The sequence below is a fragment of the Delphinus delphis genome, chromosome 2 (assembly GCF_949987515.2).
Source record: "Delphinus delphis chromosome 2, mDelDel1.2, whole genome shotgun sequence".
NCBI lineage: Eukaryota > Metazoa > Chordata > Mammalia > Artiodactyla > Delphinidae > Delphinus > Delphinus delphis.
Genome location: NC_082684.1, coordinates 86,143,888 through 86,168,691, shown reverse-complemented (window position 1 = coordinate 86,168,691; position 24,804 = coordinate 86,143,888). Strand labels below are relative to the sequence as shown.

General features: G+C 40.5%; 2 protein-coding genes across 9 annotated transcripts in view; one reads left to right on the top strand and one right to left on the bottom strand.

The window, feature by feature from the left end:
* ZNF106 (zinc finger protein 106) overlaps positions 1-21,454 on the top strand; it is a 61,954-nt gene extending 40,500 nt beyond the window's left edge. For both annotated transcript variants that reach the window (XM_060005077.1, XM_060005076.1), the window contains 12 exons: positions 66-846; positions 1,209-1,264; positions 2,352-2,497; positions 3,968-4,102; positions 8,845-8,961; positions 11,285-11,476; positions 12,289-12,351; positions 13,392-13,511; positions 14,393-14,464; positions 15,287-15,358; positions 16,966-17,112; positions 17,552-21,454. In XM_060005077.1, the coding sequence (XP_059861060.1) occupies positions 66-846; positions 1,209-1,264; positions 2,352-2,497; positions 3,968-4,102; positions 8,845-8,961; positions 11,285-11,476; positions 12,289-12,351; positions 13,392-13,511; positions 14,393-14,464; positions 15,287-15,358; positions 16,966-17,112; positions 17,552-17,608 (1,958 nt within the window). In that variant the 3' untranslated portion in view covers positions 17,609-21,454. The remainder of the gene's footprint in view (positions 1-65; positions 847-1,208; positions 1,265-2,351; positions 2,498-3,967; positions 4,103-8,844; positions 8,962-11,284; positions 11,477-12,288; positions 12,352-13,391; positions 13,512-14,392; positions 14,465-15,286; positions 15,359-16,965; positions 17,113-17,551) is intronic.
* Positions 21,455-22,156: 702 nt separating this feature from the next.
* The window catches only part of CAPN3 (calpain 3), a 48,293-nt gene continuing 45,645 nt past the window's right edge, over positions 22,157-24,804 (bottom strand). For all 7 annotated transcript variants that reach the window (XM_060005066.1, XM_060005065.1, XM_060005068.1 and 4 more), the window contains 7 exons: positions 24,631-24,688; positions 24,468-24,532; positions 23,917-23,985; positions 23,749-23,827; positions 23,413-23,529; positions 23,033-23,091; positions 22,157-22,622 (listed from right to left, as the gene is read on the bottom strand). In XM_060005066.1, the coding sequence (XP_059861049.1) occupies positions 22,596-22,622; positions 23,033-23,091; positions 23,413-23,529; positions 23,749-23,827; positions 23,917-23,985; positions 24,468-24,532; positions 24,631-24,688 (474 nt within the window). In that variant the 3' untranslated portion in view covers positions 22,157-22,595. The remainder of the gene's footprint in view (positions 22,623-23,032; positions 23,092-23,412; positions 23,530-23,748; positions 23,828-23,916; positions 23,986-24,467; positions 24,533-24,630; positions 24,689-24,804) is intronic.

Here is a 24,804-nt window from a genome sequence, read left to right as displayed (position 1 = left end):
GTTTATGACTACAAATACCAGACACAAAAACGATGGAATAATTCTTTTTTTCCTTCTCAATTCAGGAGAGATCAGTGACAGTAGTCCAGTTTATCCAGTTATCACTGCAGCATTGTCCTTATCAGAGCTAACAGAGAGATTCCATGAGCCTAGCCAAGAACTGAAGTTTTCTGTGGAGCAAGGAAATACCAGAAACAGAGGGAACAATCCCTCTTCCCAATCAGCTGGTCTTCCTAGCATAAATAAAGAAGGTGAAGAGCCAAACAGAGGCAACAGCGGGTCTGAAGCCTGTACCAGTTCTTTTCCAAGATTGTCCTTTGCTTCAGAAACCCCTTTAGAGAAAGAGCCCCACTCTCCAGCTGACCATCCAGAACAACAGGCAGAGTCCACTCTGACATCAGCTGAAGCTAGGGGGAACAAGAAAAAGAAGAAACTTAGGAAGAAGAAAACTCTGCGGGCTGCCCATGTTCCTGAGAACAGTGACACTGAACAGGATATATTTACTGCTAAACCTGTAAGGAAAGTAAAAACTGGAAAGTCCACTAAAGGGGGGAAAGTGACAACCTCCACCTGGGAAGATAGCAGAACTGGTCCAGAACAAGAGAGTGTCAGAGATGAACCAGATAGTGACTCGTCTCTGGAAGTCCTAGAAATTCCTAATCCTCAGTTAGAAGTGGTAGCCATTGATTCTTCTGAAACTGGAGAAGAGAAACCAGACAGCCCATCTAAAAAGGATATTCGTAACTCCACAGAGCTAAACTCATTAGAAACTTCTCGCTCTGGTTGTGATGAAGTTAGCTCTACCAGTGAGATTGGCACCCGTTATAAAGATGGCATCCCTGTAAGGTAAGGACACCGTGTTGGTCCAATCAGAACAGCTTTCACCATTCTATTCTTGAAAAATAGAACCTTTTGTTCTGAATCAGAATTTTTTTAAAGAGTCACATTTATAGAAAATCAGTAGGGATAATGGGTATGGAAGAATCAAACCTTAGCAATGGAGATTTTGTGTTTTCTCATTTGTGTTGTAAATATTTACTCTACTTTCATTTCCTTTCATATAGAAATTTCAGATGGAAAAACCGATCTCTTATATCATTGCTATTTTGTCCATTGTTTAGAACAATCTTTTGAGTCAGGAAAATATAAGTTTTACTGCCTGGCCTGTTCACACAGATGCTAAGAAGACTTTTGCTATTATTTTGTAGTGTGGCAGAAACTCAGACTGTGATCTCATCCATTAAAGGATCAAAGAACTCTTCAGGTATTTGGTTGTTCAGTTTTATTTAAATTAATCACAGAAAAAAAGTCTTGTAAATATTAGAGCCAGGGTTTAAATCTACTTAAATATGCTTATACAATAGGGGACGGGAACTGGGCTTGTTACCAAGAGGATTGCTTTGACCAGCAGTTATGGTATTCGTAAATCCTCAGATCTGGCATTTCAGTTTCTTACTCCCATCTCTCTTACCTGGCTGTCTTACGTGTTCACCTAATTAGTATAGTTGGCCTTCTGTATCTTCGGTTCCGCATCTATGGCTTCAACTAACTGCAGATTGTGTAATATGCATTTATTGGAAAAAGAAAAAACTCGTGTATAAGTGGACCTGCACAATTCAAAGCATGTTGTTCAAGGGTCAGCTGTAAACAGGAGGATGTGTATAGGTTATATACAAATACTACACCGTTTTATTTAAGGGGCTTGAGCATCCGTGGATTTTGGTGTGTGTGGGGGTGGGGGAGTCCTGAAACCAGTCCCCTTTGGATACCAAGGGACAATTAAGGTTTTTTGGCTCTTGGGGGGTTTTGCTTTGAGAAGGAACTACTTAAAAATAATGCCTTGGGCTTCCCTGGTGATGCAGTGGTTGGGGGTCCGCATGCCGATGCAGGGGACACGAGTTCGTGCCCCGGTCCGGGAAGATCCCACATGCTGCGGAGCGGCTGGGCCCGTGAGCCATGGCCACTGGGCCTGCGCGTCCGGAGCCTGTACTCCGCAACGGGGGAGGCCACAACAGTGAGAGGCCCACGTACCGCAAAAAAACAATAATAATGCCTTACTCAACAGGATAACTGGCAGCAGAGGAAACTGGATGTGGAAAGATGCTTGGTGCCTTATGGGTATCACTCAAAGCTCACTATATAAGTATCTTGTTCCGAAGTGAAAGGTCTTCCCTGCCTTTTTTTATTATGAAATCTTCATAATGAAGATCACTAATGAAAATGTGGTGTTTTGCTGGGGGAACTAGGCTTTAAGGAGAATCCAGAGACCACTTTTTCATAATGGTTTAAATTTTTTAGTATCTTTTGAGACACAGGCAGACACATCTCTGAAACATATTCTTGTTTTCTAGAAATATCTTCAGAGCCAGGAGATGATGATGAGCCCACAGAAGGGAGCTTTGAGGGGCACCAAGCTGCAGTGAATGCAATTCAGATATTTGGGAATTTACTGTATACCTGTTCAGCAGATAAAACTGTCCGAGTTTATAATCTCGTGGTAAGTTGATACAACAATTTGAATATTTTTGCTTGGTTGCAGGTTTTAGAAACTCCAAGTAGCTCTCTCTTAGACTAGGAGTTTATTTGCTGTCCAGAGATGGAGTGGGCTTTAGACTAACTTTAGATACAGTTGATCCAGCGGCTCAGTGGGGTCACTGGAGACTTAATTTCTTTCTTTATTTCCATTCTGCCTTCTCTGATATCACCTTTTCCTAAAGCAAGTTCTCCTCCTGCTCACAGATAGATGTCAGTAGCCACAGGGGTTTCTTTTCCCTCCCACCACCAAAAAAGGGTCCTGTGCTTTCCTCTCCGAACAATCACTTGGCAAAAGGAAATGGGATTATAACAATAGGCTCGCGACAGTCAGGTCCCAGCCCTGGAGTTGATGCTGAGGTCTGTCACATAGCTGCTACATAATAGAGAAGGGATAGAGTGAGTACTGGAGAAGTAGTCAATATAAGAGGAGGCATTTTCCCTGAGAGTTGATTAATTATCCCGGTTATTAAGAAGAGCAACCGTCTTCCACTACCCCACACTTAGGATAATCTGATGCTCATTACTCTCAATTTTCATAGAATGGACTTTTGAGTTTTGAGTCTGGTATGCGTCAAACTAATTCTTTTTATCCACAACGATAGCCAAGAAACTTTAGGAACACTATGTTTGAACAAGTATGGTGAAAGTATTTGAAACTGATGAAGTCCTTGAAAATCAAAAGGTTAGATAGATGATGGACTGAGAAAACGTTTGCTGTAGGCAACAGGTATATAGGTTCCTTTAGCCTAATAATGTGAGGGCAACAGGGATGACTGAAGGAAGGAAGCAATGGTACCAGGAGGTGTGACTGTAAGATTTGGGGAATTGGCTCTAACTCTGAACTGAAAGGTAAGTATAGGTATATATGTACATTCTAAATATATAACAGTATGTGCACAGAGACAACAGGATGTTCCATTATGAAACCACACCTGGAACACTAGACCTGTGATGGCACCTGACATATCTTTGAATATTGTGGCGCATTCTCTGCATAGTGATCAAATGCAGGAACTTATCTGGGTAATTAGCCATAGTTTGGATTTGCTAGCTTTTTGGTCCATATGTTAGAGAGCCTTGCCCTAGATATTAACTAAAATTCTGATCTGTCTTATACCAAATTGCCCTAAGTATTGGATTGGCCAAAAAGTTTGTTCAGGTTTTTCTGTAGCATCTTATGGAAAAACCCGAACTTATGGCTCAGTTAACATATAGTTGCAGGTTACCTCAGTACGTGTGACTGTTTGCTGGGCATTCAGTGAACAGGTATTTACTGAACACCTTTTGATACCAGGTACTGTTCTAGACTCTGAGGCTACAACAATGAACTGTATGTTTTAGCATCGTTTTTTTTTTTTTTTTTTTTTGAGGAAATGCATTATCTAATCCATTTATATCCACAAGTAATGATCTGAACTGTGCTTGACTTTAGAGTCGGAAGTATATTGGTGTCTTTGAGGGCCATACCTCCAAAGTGAACTGCCTCCTGGTTACTCAGACTTCTGGGAAGAATGCTGCCCTTTACACTGGTTCCAGTGATCACACCATTCGCTGCTATAATGTTAAGGTAAGTGGGTCCAGCAAAATCAAACGTGATAATATTGAAACACTTTGACTGTATTTACTGTGTAGAGTGGAGACACTGAGACAGATACTACATTCTGTTCACTTTCTTGCTTCTGAACTTACTCCAGTACCCTGTATAGCCTTTGGAAGAAATGAGGCTTAGATCTAAACCATGTTTTCTGTTTCTCTCCACCAGTATCTTTTCACTTACTACTATTAATAATATACCTCCTTTGTTCTTTTCAACAATTACTCTTGATTTTTATTTTCGCATCATATGCCAAAATTAATACTAGAGAGAAAACAAAATGTTTAAATTTTTTAAACCTGAAAACATAGAAGTAGATATCTCCTCTGAGAAAGAATTTTCTAAATGTATTGTAAGAAATGAAGGAAAATCATTTGCATTAAATATATATATTATAGGACTTCCCTGGTGGCACAGTGGTTAAGAATCCACCTGCCAATGCAGGGGACACGGGTTTGAGCCCTGGTCTGGGAAGATCCCCCATGCTGCAGAGCAACTAATCCTGTGCACCACAACTACTGAGCCTGTGCTCTAGAGCCCGTGAGCCACAACTACTGAGCCCACGTGCCACAACTACTGAAGCCCATGCTCCTAGAGCCCATGCTCCACAACAAGAGAAGCCACCACAGTGAGAAGCCTGCGCACCGCAAAGAAGAGTAGCCCCCGCTCACCGCAACTAGAGAAAGCCCGTGCACAGCAGCAAAGACCCAATACAGCCAAAATTAAATAAATTAAAAAAATAAATATATACACACATATATTCTTTAAAAGATTTGATTATTTAAGACAAAATTTATAATACCAAAGATTAGGTTTTTAACATATATAGATGGAATGTGTGGTAACAGGAACACAAAGGAAAGGGAGGATGGAATTGTGCTGGTGCAAGGTTCTTGTATTTTATTGGGGATAAGTCAGTTTTACTTTGAACTAGATGGTTACAATTTAAAGAGGTAATCTCCAGAAGGCTGGCTCACAGCTTCAGTGTGCGTCAGATAGACCTGGAGAGCTTGTTAAAACACACATTACTGGACCCCACTCCCAGAGCTTCTGATTCAGTAGGCTTGGGATAGGGCCCAAGAATTTACATTTCTAACATGTGATACTGATGCTACTGGTGTAGGGGCCACACTCTGAGAACAGCTGCCCTGGAGCAACCACTAAAAGAATAAAGCAAAGAAAGACAGCTAAAAAATTTAATAGAGGAATTAAAATGGCATACTAAAAAACACTTGTTTAATGCAAAACAAGGCAGAAATGGGGGAACAGAGAAATAAAAATGAGACAAATAGAAAGCAAATTGGAGTCTAAATCTAGCCATATTTAATAATTATATTAAATGTGAATTAACACTAAAATCAAAAGGCAGAGATTGACTAGCTAAAGAACAAACATCAAAATCTGTGCTGTCTACAAGACACACCTTTTAAATTCAGACACAAATAGGTTGAATTAAAAGAATGGAAAAAAATGTACTATGCAAATAATAACAAAAAGAGCTAGAGTGATTATGTTACTATCAGGCAAATAGACTTTAAGACAAGGAATACTACTGAGACAAGGGTGGCATTCCATAATGATAAAAATGTCAATATGGCAGGAAGATAGAACAATTAGAAATATATGTACGTAATAACAGCACCAAAATATGTAAAGTAATACTGATAGAACTACAGAGGAGAAATAGACAAATCCACAATTACAGTTGAAGACTTCAACACCTCTCTCAATACTTGATAGAGTACTGGACAGAAAATCATCAAGGATGTAGAAGAACTGGACAATACCATTAACAAACAAGATCTAATTAATATTTATAGTTAAAAAAAATTAACATTCATAGACTCTGCCACCCGAAACAGCAGCATACACATTCTTTCCAAGTGCATATGGAGCATTCACCAGTATAGACCATTGCTGGGTCATCAGATAAGTCTTAGACTTATTGAGAATCTTAATTAAAAGGATTGAAATCATTTAGAGTATGTTCTCCAACCACAGTAGAGTTAGAAATCAATAACAGAAAGAAATCCACCAAAAAAAAAAAGAGAAAGAAATCTTGGAAGTCCGCAAGTAAGGGGTAATGAAATAGCATACTTCTAAGTTACCCATGATTCAAAGAAGAAGTCACAAAGGAAATTAGAAAATATCTTGAACTAAATGAAAATGAGCATCCAGCGTAACATTTGTAGGATAGCTAACGCGTTGCTGAGGGGGAAATTTCTAGTTTTAAATGCTTATATAAGAAAAAAAAGAAAGTTTAAAATCAATTATCTGAGTTTGTAAGAAAATAGAAAAAGAAGAAAAAGTTAAACCCGAAATAGATATATAAAGGAAATAATAAAGAGCAGAATGGAAACCACCAATTTATAAAACTGACACAATAGAGAAAAATCAGTGAGACCAGAAGCTAATTTTTTGAAAAGATAAATTTAAAAAAAACTTTTAGGTAAATTGATCAAAACAAAGAGAAGCCACAAATTTCAAATATCCTGAATGTAAGAAGGAACCTCATAACAGCATTATTAATCAATACATCCATCAACTGATAAATGGATAAATGTGGTATATAAAAAGTGGAATAATACTAGCAACAAAAAGGAATAAACTATTCATACATGTAGCAACATGGATGGATCTCAAAAACATCATGCTAGGGGAAAGAAGTCATATGTAAAAGACTACATACTGAATGTTCTCTTAATATGGAATTCTAGAAGAGGCAAAACTATCAGAGTTGCCTGGGGTAGCAGTGGGGACTGACTGAAAGAGGGTACGAGGTAACTTTTTAGAGTGCTAGAAATGTTCTGAAAGTTGATTGTGGTAATGGTTGCATAACTGCATACTTTACTAAACTTAATGAAACATATCTAACATGGTGAATTTTATTATATGGAAGCAATACTTAAGTCTATTGAAAATTGTCAACAGATTTTGGCAAGAAATTGTCTTAGGAAAAATAGTTGTAACAGGACAGGATAAACACAGGGTTAATATCATATGTTGTAAGGAGCTTACACCCTTGAGAAGAGAAATAGTAAAATCCCTACACATAAATTGAAAGACAGAAATTCTTTAAAAAGAGAATATACAAGTAACTATTTGAAAATAACAGTCTTGTCAATAAATGGAAGTTAAAACAAGTTCAGTACCATTTTGACTTATAAAATTAACAGAAACTTTAAAAAGATTTTTCAATGTTTTTAAGGGTTCTAACCCGCAGTAGTATTTGGCATAGTGGGACTGTATGTTAGTGAAAAAAATTCTTAGTTTTTGAAATTGAGGTGTAACTTTATATAGTAAAGTACATAAATTTTAAGTATACAGCTTGATGAATTTTTACATAGATACACATTTCTTTAACCACCACCAAGATCGAAACACAGATCATTTTCATCCCCCTGAAGCTTCCCTCATACACCTTGCACTCACCACCCCCAGCCAAAGAAAACCATTGTTCTGATTTCTGTCATTATAGATTATATTTGTCTGTGCTTGAACTTCATAATAAACCATACTGGATGTATTCTTTCACATTAGCTTTAGCTCGCTATAATGTCTGAAATTCATCTTTATTGTTGCATGCACCAATAGTTTTTTTATTACGGCAACGTATTCCATTTCTCCTATAAAATTACAAAATGATCTCACATGGATGGGTTAGCCAGAGGCAACATATATCTTATCATTTGAGCATATTCACTGTCTTTTCCTTTATTTTACAATTGCATATGCAGCATTTATATTTGTAATTTTATGCAGGGAAAGTAATTTAAAAGACTGACTCTTTCAGGTATGAAAGAAGGTTGGAAGAGATCAAAGACTTGGATAGTCTACAGCTTTTATCATCCAACCCATAGGTTGTCCCATCCTACTTATAGGATGGGACAAGCAGGTCCTACTTATAACTGTCTTGATTTTAATGTCTGTATCCAGACCTCTTTAAAAAGCTAAACTTGGGCCTTTAGTCACTTAGTATCATTCAACAGCATTCAGTCTTGAGCACTTACTATGTAACTGGCCCTGTTCTAGGTTCTAGGTAGGTAGATTTTATCAGTATAACCCAGTTCTGGAAATTCATGGAAATAGTTTCTTGAAGGTCAGCTCAAACTGTGTTTGTATAACCTGGATATGCATCAGAATTATGAAGGAAATTTTTAAAAACACATATTCCAGGGCCTGAATTAGAATCTCAGGGACTGGGGTGAAGCTTGGGGTTCTATATATTTTCAGAGCTTCTTGGGTAATTGTAGACCAGCTAAACTGATACTGGTTTGAAGGAGGCATTTGGGAGCTATTAAAATAGAGAATCAGTTGCAGGAAAGCGCATATTTGATTAATGCAATTATCAGATATACAACTATAATCTTTATTTTCCTTTTTAAGTGTCAAGTGCAGCTTTAACTTTATCTTTGGCTACTTAATTTAAGAGGCTAGAACCCAATCCATAGTGCCCTTTGAAGAATTTCTACATTCCAAATTAGAAACATAGGTAACATTAGAAGTTACATTTGTTTACTATATTACCTACAGCTTGAGGGTATTTGGCTACATATTTCAAAGCAGAAAACAGTCTAAGATAGTCTTCTACAAAATAGAGGACGCTACATTTTCTTCCTCATAAAAAAATCATTTCACACTGTTCTCAGGAGGATTGTTTTCACATCTTATTTGCCTTTAATCTCTGCTGATCCGGTGTTGTGTGCTTTTATCAGACTCGAGAGTGTGTGGAGCAGTTACAGCTGGAAGACCGGGTTCTCTGCCTCCACAGTAGGTGGCGAATTCTCTATGCAGGACTGGCAAATGGCACTGTGGTCACCTTCAACATAAAGGTTAGTGGTTGGGGAGAGAAGGCTGAATTCCCATGCCACTTGAAAATGGTGTGAGTGTGTGTGGGAAGAAGTTGAAGGCAGATGTTTTCCTGTTTTTGTGTGTGTTTGAGAAAGCAACAGAATTAGCTGCTACTCAAAAATTTATCTTCTGTTGTAAGTGAAACAAGATGCTGCATTCTGTCTGCTCAGGCCCAAGTGTGCCAGGACCAAAGTGTAACTCTACTAAATTAAACCAGGCCTGATGATTTGGGGCCAAATAATGAGTCATAGGTTAAACTAGTCTGTCTCATTTTAAGAATGACACCGTGAAATGAGCTTAAATTCCTTTGAGTATGACGTTGATGTGGTTTGGAACTGATTTAGGGTTTCATGAGGGTAGCTTGTTCTTGACTTGAACTAAGTCAAGGTTTGCCTTCGTGCCTGTGGGCCTCATTCTTTCCTGACCCAAATATAAATCCATTTGTTGAGCAAACCTTTATGGAGCACTATTACATGCTAGGTCTCAGGATAAGGCTTAGGAAATGAATACGGACCAGTTCTTAATGGCCCTGTGTGCTTTGTTAATGTAGTTGGACTTGTAAGCTTTAAAGTAAGAGAGACATGATCTAATTTGTATTTTAGAAAATGTCACTCTGGAGTTGAACAGGATGGAAAATACTGGTACTAGTAGAAACTTGGAGACCATTTAGGAGGCTTTGTTATGGCAGCTGACATGAAAGATTAGACTAAGGTGAAGAGAAAATGGATAAAAGATGTAATTGGAGGTAGAAGTGATAGGTTCGGTTACTAGTTAGTTGTAGCATTCTATCCCGAGGCCATCTGGTCATCTTTTAACAGTGTGTTAGAATGTTACTGTGTTATGCCTTGTTACAGTATCATATGTTTAGTTAGTACCTACTATCTCTCCTTCTACCAGCTAGCTGGAACTACTTACAAGGAATGCAATAAAATATGTCATGGTTTCTGCCTTTAAGAAGCTTAAAATCAAATTAGAAGAAACTAGCACATATATAATCAAGCGTCAGATTATTTGGTTCACTAGATATGAATAGATCACAGAAGGGTAATTAGTAAAGGTTTTTGCATTCTAAATGCAAAGTGCTAACAACCTAGATTAGATTTGGTTAGGGCAATAGAAATGAAGACAGAATAGATTTAAAATATTTTAAAGGATAAAACTTGATAATTACCCAGTTCTCTTCTATTTTGTGAGATTAAGGTAATCAAAGGTAGGTAGAAGTTTTGGGGCAAGATGATGACAAATTCAAATGGGAATGGTCTTTACTTTTATTTTTTTGAAATGGTCTTTAAATGGTTTAAAAGCCCCAGCAAAGATGGACTTTGAGACAGAGATTTGAGAGTTTCTGCAGAGATAGGAATTTTGAAGCCGTGTTAGGGCTGGACCTTTTCTGTTTTGCCCATACTCCTGGAACGCAGTGCCTTCTGGGGCTCAACAGAAAGCATGGGCTGTTTACCTGGGCCTTCCCACCATTGGGCCCTGAACTCCATTGATCTACCTCCCCAGCATCTCAAGATGACTGAGATTGATGCTCAGCTCTGTAGGCTCCCAGCTGCTGCTCTTGCCTAGTTCCTAGGAGTTTTATCTCGTGCACTCACCTTAAACTACCTCTTTAGAGTTTTGGGGAAGTAGGAAACTTTATGAACAAGTTTGGTTTGGGAATGAGGGAAGCAAGTCTAAAATCTGAGGTAAAGGAATGTTTGGGAATTCAGGATGTGACCATGCCACTCTGACTGATACAAAGGCTTCTGTAGTTTAACTTAATGATGTCATGAGAGATAGACATAGAACCAGAAGTCAGAAGAAGGTCAGAATAACAGAAAGGTGGAGAATGAGAGACTCAGATTGTCTAAGAAGGTAGTTCTCAAAGAGAATTTTGGAAACAATCATGGCATAGTGCATAAATTTTGGATGACAAAAAAACAGTGAGAGTTCTTGGGTCTGTGGAAAGTGTATTCAAATATGAAAAAAAGGTTTATCATTCATTATCATTAACTTAAGGGAAGTGAGAGAGGGCATAAAAGAGAACCAAATTCTAATTATGATCAGGATAGTGCGGGTCAAAGGTAGAAATGAGTTTATAATGTTAAGACTGTCCCCACTAGAATCAGGAAGGAAGGAGTCATGAATGCAGTGTTGGAATAGGAATGGCAGAGGTTGGGGAGTTAGGGATAGGGAGTAGATATGAGAACTTACTGGTGTTAGAATTTAGAGTTTGTATCAAGGTAGTGATTTGGGTTAGTTGATGTTGAGTTTTTCCAACTAAGTTGCTTTTACTTCATATAATGGTGGTGTATTTTTCAGAACAACAAACGACTTGAAATCTTTGAATGCCATGGCCCTCGGGCTGTCAGCTGTCTTGCCACAGCTCAGGAAGGTGCCCGAAAGCTGCTGGTTGTGGGGTCTTATGACTGTACCATTAGTGTGCGTGATGCACGGAATGGACTGCTCCTTAGAACTCTGGAGGGCCACAGCAAAACCATTCTCTGCATGAAGGCAAGTATAGTGCAAAAAATAGGAGTTCATTGTCTGGTACAAATAGAAGGGTTTGAATGAAATTTACCATGTTGTCTAATGCCTTATTTAGAATACAGATTACTATCCTTTTTTATTTTCTTTTTTTAAAAAATTAATTTATTTATTTATGGCTGTGTTGGGTCTTCGTTGCTGCGCACGGGCTTTCTCTAGTTGCAGTGAGTGCGAGCTACTCTTCCTTGTGGTGCGCAGGCTTCTCATTGCGGTGGCTTCTCTTGTTGCGGAGTACGGGCTCTAGGTGTGCGGGCTTCAGTAGTTGCGGCACGTGGGCTCTAGAACGCAGGCTCAGTAGTTGTGGCGCACAGGCTTAGTTGCTCCGCAGCATGTGGGATCTTCCTGGACGAGGGCTCGAACCCATGTCCCCTGCATTGGCAGGCGGATTCTTAACCACTGCGCCACCAGAGAAGTCCCTATGACCCTTTTCTTTAGGCTTGGATTACCACAGGACATACTGTTTTTTAATATATTAACCAAGAGACAAATAAAATTGTATCTTATTGTAGAACGTAGATATACTCGAATGCCCTTCTAGGCTGCTTCGTAATCATTCCGAAGAAGCAACAAACCCAGTAGTACATTGTCAATTCATCACAGTACTGGGTGGCAGCACATAAGTTTCAGTTCAGAAAATTTGTCTGAGAAACTTATTTCATACCTCGTTCATGCTCATCTCAAAATAGGGTGGGAAGTAGAATTTGCTAATGTGTATTACAAGTTAAAGGAAACTCAGAACGTTATATCGAATCTCATTAACTGAATTTTTTTTCTTTAAGGTGGTGAATGACCTTGTGTTCAGTGGCTCCAGTGATCAGTCAGTCCATGCCCACAACATTCACGTAAGCCATGTTGGTGTGAAGAAATCTTTAGTAGAATGATGATTGAAGCTTAAAGGATGCCTCAGACCTCTTGCAATTTAAATTAAGCCCTTTTTCTAGTGAAAGACTTAATAATAATCCCTGCGCATAAGCTCTTGGATAATATTAAGTACTGTAGAAATTCTGACCTCATCAAAATTCTTAGTGGGGAATAGACTCAAAATTTACGTAAGGTTTAGTTTGAATGCCTCATCTAAACATGAGATAAATTGAGCATCTGAGGCTCTAAGAAAGTAGATATGATACATAGTTTAAAATAGCACAAGTAAAAACAGCCAAGAGACTCTGCTCAGGTCATAGAGGCTGCTTTTGAAGCTCAGTTCTTAGTCTGTAAACCTGGGGGTTATCCAGCCTCAGGGACATGTCCAGATGCAGTGAAATGATAAAAGTGAATATACTTCAAAAGCTATAAAATACATACACACATAGCTGTGGCCCTTCTCTTTCTGTGACTTGGGGTTCTCTCCATCAAGATACAGTGCAGGGCTTCCCTGGTGGTGCAGTGGTTAAGAATCCCCCTGCCAATGCAGGGGACATGGGTTCAAGCCCTGGGCCGGGAAGAGCCCACATGCCGCGGAGCAACTAAGCCCGTGCGCCACAGCTACTGAGCCTGCGCTCTAGAGCCTGTGAGCCACAACTACTGAAGCCCACGCACCTAGAGCCAGTGCTCCTCAACAAGAGAAGCCACAGCAATGAGAAGCCTGCTCACCACAATGAAGTGTAGCCCCCAGTCGCCAAAACTAGTGAAAGCCTGCACGCGCAACAAAAACCCAACTCAGCCAAAAATAGTAAATAAATTTATTTAAAAAAAGATACAGTGCATACATTTTGTAAAAGTAAAAAATGCTTGTAGGAGTGCTTCATCTGTTAAAATTAGTACAGCTACGTTTGTACAAGTAGTCTCAGAATTATGTCTTCTAGGATTACAGAATTATAAATCTCAAAAGTCGGAAGGAATCTTGAAGGTCAGTCTAGTGACTCTTATCTCTCTTCTGATGCAGACTGGCGAGCTTGTACGGATCTATAAAGGTCACAATCATGCAGTGACTGTGGTGAATATCCTAGGAAAAGTGATGGTGACTGCTTGCCTGGATAAATTTGTTCGTGTCTATGAATTACAGGTAGAATTTAGACACAGTATTTTGCTTGAATGACTTGGGGAGACTGTCTATTTGGATTTGGTGTTGATTTTTCTATATGGAAAGGCTGGGGTGGAACTCAGGAATCTGAGTTCTTCACAAGTGCTATAGATGATTATGAAGTAGCTGGTCCTTGGAGGATGCTTTCAGAAACACTACTCTGAGATACCTGGTCAGGCTCACACGTGTTAAAAATTAAATGGTGGGCTTCCCTAGTGGCGCAGTGGTTAAGAATCTGCCTGCCAATGCAAGGGACACAGGTTCGAGCCCTGGCCCGGGAAGATCCCACATGCCACAGAGCAAGTAAGCCCGTGCGCCACAACTACTGAGCCTGAGCTCTAGAGCCTGAAAGCCACAACTACTGAGCCCACATGCCACAACTACTGAAGCCTGTACAACTAGAGCCAGTGCTCCACAACAAGAAAAGCAATGACAATGAGAAGCCCGCGCACTGCAACTAGGGAAAGCCCGTGCACAGCAACAAAGACCCAACACAGCCATAAATAAATAAATAAATAGATTTATTTTTTTTAAAAAATTAAATGGTGTCAAAAAAAATTTAAATGGTTTATGGAGAGCAGCTGTAGTCTGTAACACCTGTCTGATTCTCTTTGTGTGCAATTTCAGGTTTGAGACTTTGACACTACACAGAAATTGGTTTTATTTTTTCCAGTTACCAGCTCTTCCCATGAGGAGAAGGAGTTGTTAGATTATGTTTCTGTTAACATGCTACTGGTACTTCAGCTTGGTACCTCAGGTGTAGTTTTAAACCTTTCAAAGGCCTTCAGGGACTATGCCTGTTAAACACAAGGTATAAATAACCTTAATTCTCTCTCTCTTTTTTTTTTTTCCCTCCACCCAAGTCGCATGATCGATTGCAAGTTTATGGAGGACACAAAGACATGATTATGTGTATGACCATCCATAAAAGTATGGTGAGTATAATTTGCTGTGCCACATATTTGCCTTTGAATGTGTTTACTAAAAATTGTACAAACTATTAATAATGTTACTACTTGTCACTTCCAAAAATGACATCTGTTTTTGATATGCCTCATTACTGAATGTCTTTCTATCTCTTGGTATTATAATATTGAAAACCCAGTAATGCTGTTGAATATTCCTTTTTTTATTAAGAGCTAAAATAATTACAATACAAAATATAATACCACCATTAAATAGAAGGTAAATTTAAGATGTTTCCAAAAAAAAAAAATTGAGTGGTGCTTTTTTCAGTGACATTATGATCTGGACAGTACATTGGAATAGAGTCAGGAGGTTTGGCCAGTGTGGCATAGTTATAGCAGACCTAAAAGTAGAAGCTAACTCATGTAACCCTGCTAATCCTTGATTTATTTTATTTTTAAATTTTGAGATTGAACCAGAATGGATGTTTTTCAGACTTTAAGCAGTAGAACCTTTTGTTCCAATGAAATACAGATGCCTAATATGCAATGCCCAGTAGAAGCCAGAGCTACACCAGTTAAAGTATAAGTGGTGCCTCTGATCCCTGCCACTTCCGGTCTCAGCCACAATCCCAAGAGTGGCTCTCTAAGGAGCACAGCTTCAAAGTGTCCAGACTAGAAGATCTACAAGATACTTTCCCATTATGGTACTCTGGGGCTGGTTTGGGTTTAGGTTTAGATTTTCTTGTTATTGTAGCTGGTACCAGTAACTTTTGACTCTTATTTTGAGGATGATTGTAGTAGTTTTATTGTGTGTTGTTTTGGTCTGATGTGATAAACCTTTTTCTCTAGATTTATACTGGCTGTTATGATGGCAGTATTCAGGCCGTGAGGCTGAATCTGATGCAGAATTACCGCTGCTGGGTAAGGAGTGAAACTGTTCTTGTCACCAGACTTAGATGTTGCACAACCCCAGGCCAATTTATAGATCTTCATTATCATCGGTTTAGCATTTTTATATTGAGCGTCTACTTTTGCCTTCCGCTGTAGGACAAATAAGCTTATTTTTTAAAAACTACATAAAATGCTTCCATACTTCTGTAATGAAAAGTCTAATCTTAGGATTAGATATAAAGCATATTTGAGTATCCACTCAAAGTTTATCTCTTTTGTGTTTTTTATTTTGTTTTATTACTCTATTGATACATGCCTACAAAAACATCAACAGTACAGAAGTGTGTGAAAGAAAAATATAAGTGCTTATTTTCATGACCTGCCCACAATACTTTACCCATTCCTCAGGCATTACATGTATAGTTTGGTTTGTTCCTCATTGGTTTTTGAGGAATAGGCAGATAAAAATTTGCATGTTTGAAGTTTTAAACCTCAGTTTACTAGGCTAAATTGCGTGGTTTTTATTTTTGGGTGGGAGCTGGTGATTAACCCTCAAAACTTTCATACTGTTTCTTATAAGCCTTAATTTGTTTCATCAGTTCTAATAGTTAGTTGTGACCAGAGAAAAGTTGATGGCACTGAATTTTTTTTCCCCTAAACCCTGACCTCCTTTTTCAGCATTGATGAAATGAACTGGATGCTCTCCATTTTAAAATTTGATTTTGGGTTTGTCTCTGGCCTAATTACTTTTCAGCTTTTTACACATCACTATCTTTGATTTTTAGTCTTCTCAGTGAAGACAAGCAAAATCTAGTACAACAGGCTCCAGAATATACAAATAGACTTAACTTATCTAGAGAAACGAGGAAAATACCTTCTGGTTTTAAAGCTGGGGGTTGGAATAGTGCTTACAGAGGAGAAACTCAAATTTGCATTACTTTTTAGAAATGAACATGTTAGAATGAGAATCATAGGATTTCTTACAAGCCTGTAGGGAAAAAAAGCCAAGACAAAGAGTCTTTATGCTTTCTGACTAACAATTGAAACATAGCCACATTTATAATACAGTAAAAAAAAAAAAAAAATAGGTATCACAAGACTTGATTCAAGTAATAAAAATTGTTAGTAAAGTCAGGCTTCCTTGGCAGTTTTCTACAAGTTTTTCCACAAATGTAGTTTTCTTTATCAGACATTTGTATTTTCAAGTTTACAAGTCAACAGTTCTTAGAATTGTTAAAAATAACCCTTTAAGTATTGCAGGAAAGCTCTTTGCCTTTCTTAAATAAATGGACTAAGAAACTCATTTTATGATGGCACGATAAAGCATAAGTATGGTTTAAATTGAATTTTATGTAACTTGTCAGTCAGTATTTGCTAACAGCTTCCTTATCTAATGATGTAATGGCTGCCTTAGTGCTTTGCCTTCTCAAAATATTGTACTGTCAAAAGACTTCCCAGTCTTTTCAAGTTTCTCATTAAATTGATGATTCATTTGGTTACCTTTCGCTTTGTTGAATTTCCTAGCCAAGAATAAATTAAAGAATAGGGGCTTACTTACAGGATGCAAGTGAGGAATATTCTCATTGCATGTTTCCCATGCTCTTTATAACTTACCTTTTCATTCTGTTTCTCTCCAGTGGCACGGTTGCTCTCTGATATTTGGCGTTATAGATCATTTAAAACAACATTTGCTGACTGACCATACAAATCCGAACTTTCAAACTCTGAAATGTCGCTGGAAGAACTGTGATGCTTTTTTTACTGCTAGGAAAGGATCCAAACAGGTACATCAGTGGGATTTGAGGTCAACCTGGGGTCATTTGACTGCTCATAGCAGGGTTCAGTAAACCTTTTTTGCCTTATTAGAATGTTCACAATTGCAATAAACAGGGAGAGTGTAGGCATTTTTCTTTTTATTACTATCCAGGGATTTGGTGTATAGCTTAATGAGGTTTCAAATGAAGAACAGGTAGTTTCTGAGAAAGAGCCTAAAGAGAATGTTTTCACATGTTTCCAGTCCAGTAACTGAACCTAGAGGTTTATTACAGTGCTCTTGTTAAGAACTCATCTTTAAGTGCGCAGTTCCATGTAAATTAGAGTACTGGGTCCTAACTGCCTTTCATGTATGGATCTTAGAATGTACCTGTGAAGCTCCCTGGCTTTGACTTTCTCTTGTCCTCCTACCATCCTTTCTCTCATGGGCCCTTTTCCCTTTATTCCTAGGATGCTGCAGGACACATTGAACGACATGCTGAGGATGACAGCAAAATTGATTCATGAAGTTTTTTGCCTCCCATGTTGGGAAGTCTTTAGTTGAACTAATTTCACATCAGCCCCTTACACAGGCCAGTGTCTTCCCTTCCCTAGTGAATCAGGGAAGGAGAGAGTGGTTACTAGCCAGGCTTACCACTAGCATAAGTCTGGGCAGCTCTATGGGGTGATAGGTTACACTTCTAAGTTCTTGCTGGAGGTCTGTCAGATTTAAACAGATTTTTAAGGAACCATACTCTTCTGGGACAGCATGGCATATAGTAATTTATGCTACTGGTGTTCTCCAGATGATTATTAAAATACAGATCTTAATTGGCTACCCGGTTTGACCCTAATCATATGTATATTTTATTGATTTCAGTCGGTGATTGTTAGTTTCTGTTCTTATGATGGTTTAAACCTATAGGCAGGCATTTAAGTACAAATTTGTCCAGTGCTAGATTTTTAGGATCAGTTTTAACTTCTCCTTAATTATTACAATCAGTTAATTGTAACAGCTGGATATTTAAATTGGAAGCAAATAGTTCCCTTTCTTAACAATTATGTACAGTGTGTTTCAGTATGCTCTTTGTAGATAGACAGAGCTGGCTTTAAATGCTAAAGGGACACACAATAGGTTTTTAACAGTTAAAGTAACTGCTCTGCTGATTATATTTTAGGAACTCAGGCAGCAAATCACATAATGACAAGTCCTTACAGACAGTACTTCCTATTGAACTTCTGCAGATTTTGATAGAGTGCTCAGTTCAAGGCAGTGCATAGACCTAATGTCTGCTTGGAAATCTCACTGTTAGACCTGGGCACTCACTGCAGGTATTGGCAGGCTGTTCGAACTGGAGGTATAACCTTTATCTCTCTTTCCAGCTTCTGACTCTCCAGGCGGGCTGTGGGTTTGAAACCTTTTCATTTACTTCATTGCCAAACCCCACTCTTCTATTCTCTGGCTGTGCCTAGACTGACAGTAGCCATCATATACTTCCTCTGGGTTCACAGGGTACTTTCCACCCACCCGCAGTACCCAAATGGGGGAGTCAGGATAAAGCATCTGAATATAGTTTTCAAGGCCTCAGGCAGGCTTCTTAAAGACCAATGTCTTGCCTTCATCTCCCCACTAGCTGGGAAGGGTGGAGTAGGATGAAGGGAAAGACCCTACCTGTCCATTGAGAGCAGCCAAATGAACAAAGCCTTCATGAGACTGCTTTGTTTTTGGATTTTCTCTGGACTCTTAAGAGAAGCCATGGAGGCGTTGCTTTCCAGCCTTTTGTTTCTAGATTCTCAAAACTCCGAAAGTTTCTACAGAGAGAGAGAGGAAAAGGGAGAAGAGCCCAGCGCCACATACCAAGCTTCAGATGTGATGCCTATTCTTTCCTAGGACTGCAGAGCATCCAGGTTTATCTCCACCCATCTTAGTGCACACACTTCTACTCACATGTCTTCACTCAGGCTCTGGGGCAGGGGGACTTCCCCAGGGGTTCATGGATAGGTTTCAAGAGGGTATCCAAACCCCCTGGAATTGTGTGTAAGACTAAGTAGGTGTTTTTTTCCAGGGAAGCCTCCAGTGGTTCTCACTGGATCCAAAAAAAACATTAAGAACTAATCTAGGAGCTACATCTAGATAATGAATGGCTCCACAAGCTGTTTACTTCTGTCCTTATGAATGGCAGAACTCTTGTGTTGACCACACTATTGAGATTTGCATGATACTTGAGAGAGAACAGAGAAGATCCTGTTGCATAAAGTTTATGTGTGCTGTTTCTGTCTGAGAGCAAGCATTCCCATCTCTCACCCCATTTCCTGTACAGGTGACCAGAGAAGCTAAGCTGTTCTGTGGGTTTGGGAATGGTGATTCCCAGGAAAGTACGTTTGGATTTATTGCTAAACCTAGCATTTTCCTTTGGGCTGTAGTGAACCCACATTTCCGCGTTGGCTGGGCAGTGTGCTGAGGAAGTCTTGCATACTCTGTTGCGTAGGTGCCCTTCTGTCCTGCCTGAGGACATGTCTGAAAAGATGAGAGTGGTGGAGCCTCTGTACAGCTAGAAGGGGGTATATGAGGTGTTGGGCAGTCATGGGGAACTGTAGGTATGAACAGACTGATAGAATCAGTAAAAACTGATTTGATTTTAACTTTCACAGAATCGCGCACAGTCTGTCTGCCTTTATGTGTGCAGTTGTGGATGTTCTTTGTACATGTGTATGCGCGTGGGCACCTATACTTGTAATACTTTTTCTCATTTCACAAGAATTTTCTTTGAAGCCGTGGCAATAATGTTTTTGTTTCAAGAATGCATAAAATTCGTTTAACACCAGGTTAGTATATTGCCCTCAATGCACTGTTGTAGCCACCTGTTTAGAAATAAAGGCACCATAAGCATCTTGACTGCTTATGGTTGTACGTTATGACTTTTAAGTGTCTTGAAAGTTATGCAAAAGTCTTGTTTTAAGTCTTCTACAACGTGTTGGCTGATTCTGGCCTTCTGTTCCCCCTCAGAGTAGAGCAGTGGCTCAGGGATTTGTGTTGGCTCTGATATTTAGTACTTAGTTGAGGAAGGCAATTATTACATGACCTGACAAAACACAACTCATTTCTTATAAGGAATTGGAGGCCATTTTTAGAATGTTGTTTTTAATCACTCGTGTTCACCTCTGACAGCTAGAAGACAAGAGAACCATAGCATAAATGCTTTTGTGCGCATATGCTCGGGTTTTAATGGCAGTTTATTCTGATGACATATCAGTCACTTCAAGTTTTATCCTGAAGTTTTTAATCAGGTTCAAAATTTTGGTATACGGCTCTACTCAGTATAAAGCAGTTAAACACAGTACAAAGTTATCTTGATCTGATGTTACTTGAATTTGAGAGAACGTCATTGCTATTACACTTCTGCTTTTGTGGAGAATTTTTTTTCTGCCTCAGAAGAGTTAGCAGTTGAGTGTTGAGCTCCTGACCTATCTATAATTTATAGGCAACATCACTGCCATTTAAGTGGTTATTTGCCTAACAAAGGGTTTTTTGTTTTTTTTTCTTTTTGGTAGATTATACAGTGCACAACTTTAGTGACTAGGTATGTGGATGATTTGGTGGGAGTAGGTGTACAAAACTTAGCGGAATGGTATGGTATATTTTATGGAAGAGAATTCATTGGAGGGGAAATGAAAGTATATTGTGAAGTGGGATTTAAACAGCATGTACCCTCTGGTTTGCAATTTATATACGCTGTCTTATAAATTTTGTTCCTGTTACCTAAAGGAGAACTCCTAAAACTGTTAAGAAGGCCATGCCTGTCACATTGTTAAAACAGTGATTTTATCCCTGCCCCAAATCATCAGATTCCTCAGGATTTCAGAGAAGCTGTCTAATGGTTAGAATTAGAAGTTGTGGTAGAGATGATTTGGGTTATACTGAGTTCCATATACAAGTGGATGTGAAATCCTGATTAAACCAAACCTACTGCTTACCAGACAATAACCTCTAACCTCACCTCCAACCCCCAAGTATGTGGCCTTGCTGGGTCACATGGTGACTAACGTTTCCCAGATTTCCTCTAAATTCAAGGTAGTAGCCCAACTGAATTGGGGGAGGAGGGAGTCAAGGAGGAAAGGCTGTTGAAGATCTTCCTCCTACTCAAGAGAAATATGTGCCCTAGAGCTGTGCCAGCACCCTTGGTGTCTGATTTTTTTTTTTTAATTGAATATGGGTTAGAAGAATGAAATCAGATGACACTTGACTGCAAAAATGTTTATAAGCAAATAGCTTAGCCTTCTTACATTTTGGTATAAAGCTGCGAACTTCCTAACTTTGTAAAGCAAGATATAAAGCAAATATAAGGGGAAAATAAAGTACTTTTACTAATTGTTTATTTTTGTTACCTTATCTGCATATTCATATTCACAGCCAAACCCTTCTCTTCCACATTGATATAGAGAACAAGAAGGAAATGGGGTAGAAAATGAAAGATGGTTGTAGATATGCCACAGATCATGGTCCAGATAAGCTCGGCGGACCGCTACATATAAGGATTTGTTCAAGGTCATACAGTAGGTCAATATTAGTGGAGGAACTAGGATTAAAAACTTTATCTCTGCTCCATTACACTCAGGTAACTGGCCCCTCTGGTTATAGGTGACCCATTTTGTCTTGATCTAGACACCAACAGCTATTCCCCTTCCTTTCCTCATGTGTCTTGGAAAGTATTTGACTGATTCCTGTGCTCAAGAAATAGCAAAAGCCATGATTAAAGCGGGGTTTAGGATTTATTTGTGTATGTGTGTATTTTCCATTGCTGTGTTCTGAAACTATGGCTCTCTATACGTGATGGGTAAGATTGGAGCTACTCATCCCTGCTGTGGCTGACATCTAAATGTGAGAAAACAAAACACGATCAAGCCAGCTATACAGGTGCCTTTATTTAGATCAACTTTTTTTCAAAATGCAACCAAACTTATGAGTCAGATAACCCAAAGTGTCCAACCCTCTTCCGCCGAGCTAGTTTACTCTGGAGCAGGCCCATCCTGAAACAGTCAGGCAGAACCAAATGCTCATTGGGCTGCTGTCCCGGGACTGGGAGAATATAAAGGTGATAGAGGGCTCTAGCACCAGGAAGTGTTGAGTGCCACTGGCAAATGCTTCTGCGAACAGCCGAGGGCAAGCTAAAGGGAGTGCTTGCTTCAGAGCTGAGGCCACTCAGACTCCAAGCAAAGCTGTCACTGGGCCATGGCTAGCTGAGGCAGACAGAGACACTTGCCTCCATGTGGCACAGGGACAGAGTTGTTCTCCCTTCCCCATTCCTTAACTAAAGGGTGAGGCTGGGCATGACAGATGGACAGATACCCTGAGGCTGAGAAGGAAGTGAGTAGAGGAGGAACAAGACCGATGAGGTGCCTGGAGGTCTGCTGAGGGTGCAGCTACTGTGTCCTTTGAGGTAAGTGGCTCTAGCTCTGTTGGGTGAAATTGAAATCCTGAGTGATCCTGCATGGCCTTGGATGAGGCCAGCTTGGTTCAGGCATACATGGTGAGCTGCAGCCACTGAAAGAGGAAGTCCCAAGATCAGAATGCAAACAAGAAAAGGGAGCCCAGCCCTAGGGATCTAACGGGGTAGAGGAAAGGGACAGCCCCCAGCATGCCAGACACTGGGAAGATTTTCTGAGGAGCAGCGGTGTACTGCATCCTTCCCACAGATCTCTCCTAGAAGGTACATATTTTCCACCATAAAGTCATTGTAGAACTGAGGCCTCCCTGGAGCCTTCCCCCAGTCCTCGTTCCCGATGAGCCACATCCTGCTGAGCCGTGAGCTTCCCTTTATGTTCCTTTCCCATCCCATCCCTCCACCACCATTGGGAAGTGAGGAGTGCATAGTGTGTCCAGTCTTCCTCATGGATTCCTCTACCTCGAATTTTAAGGTACAGGGGGATTGTACGGCTTCTATTAGGCTTTACCTCTAGAACGTTGAGTTTGATGATACCGTCACCATCCTTGTCAAATGCATTGAAAGCTCCTGTGTGGAAGAACGCACAGGCCAGAGGCCAGTTAAAGGCTCAGTCCCCCTCCACTGCTCTACCTTTTCTTAACTGTGTGCTAAGTGCTGCTCTTCAGCACAAAAATCTACCAGGCAGAGTACCACCCGTAACCCTCCCTTTGCCATCCCATTCTGAGCCTGAAGAGGCCCTTCACCTTTGTTCAATCTGAATACAGTAGATTGGGATTTGTCCAAGGTCATACAGTAGGTCAGTTAGTGGAGATTCCCGCCACCACAGCTGTCGCTGCAGGAGAGGGGGCAGGAGGGGCAAAGAGAGCAAAAGGGTAGCTGTCCACTTACTGAACATGCCCTCCAGCCTGAGGAGGCAGCAGATGAAGCTGTCGAGGTCAATGTTCATGGACCTGTCTGCATAGCGCATGGTGATGATGTCGTAGAGCTGGTTGTTGAGGTGGAAGCCTGTGGGGGGAGCACAGGAGAGATGGGGTAGGCTTGGAGCCCTTAGGCCTGTGTGCTATCTCCCCTGCCTCCTGGTCACTCTGGGGCCTGGGAGAGGAAAGCGAGAAGCCCTCTCTCATTCCTTTCTCTAGTAGGGCCCAAGTGGCCCCATCCTCCCCTCCCGTTCCTGCTCCCACCGGCTCCAGTCCGCATCCTGGCCACCCCCTTTCTTCCCCACACCTGCGTCATTGACTGCATTTCGCATCTCGTAGCTGTTGATGATACCGGATTGGTCTGTGTCATAGTGCTTGAAAATTTTCTGGCAATAGAAAATTTGAGGACAGGGGTCGCACACTGAATCTCTGAATCAGTCCCTTCCTCACTCCCACCTTCGTTCTCTCATCCCACCTGCCAGGCCTTAATCTTCTTCCAGAGGTGATGGAACTCTTGCAGGTTCAGTCTCCCAGAGCCGTCTGTCTGGAGGAAGGAAGTCAGGGCTACAGGGCACATAGCAAAATCCCCCTGGATGGGGAGAGGGCTTTCTAGGCGGCTGTGCAGGGAAAGTAGCCCCATAGGAGAGCTTTGCCCAGGATATCCCACTCTGCCCTGTCCTGGTATTTAACACCCCCCTCTATGCTTCCTGAGTCAAAATTAATGCCTGCTCTATAACCCAGGGAACCTTTCTCCTAAGGACCACTTTCGTTAGGGCCCCAGACAGAATCCCAGGCCGGAGGTTAAGAGCAGGGGCCAATGTTCTTCCCAACTGTACCTCCTCCAACAGCCCCTTTCAGACCAGCAGCCAGGAGGTTCTAACTCAGGGCCTCCTTAAATGTTTCCTCGGGCATGAATTTGAGCCCCGCTGCTTGACTGGGCCCCCCCACCCCATTTGTTGCCCTAGCCCCCAGAGGCTGCTCAGGGGCTGATGACAGAGGCTTGGGAAGGGGTGGCAGGAAGGATACGTCCATGAGAGCAATCATGCTACGGCAGGACTCCAGCGTGAAGCCTTGTGTCTTCAGATCCTTATCTGGGAGGTATGGAGAAGAGTGAGGAGCTGCTTTCAGATAACTGGACACACACTGCCCCCACCACCCACCTGTTTCTCACAGAGTTTGAGCCACTCACGTTTGTTCACAACGCTGTTAAGGATATTCTTGAGCTCATCTGCACAGATCTCCATGTCCTGAGGAGGTAGGGAGAAGAAAGTCATGGTTCAAAAGTACAGCAACTGATGGAGCCCGGGCTTTGCAGAACAAATCCCGGCTGTCCATGGTTGTAAAGTCCCTGTCAGGGCTATTC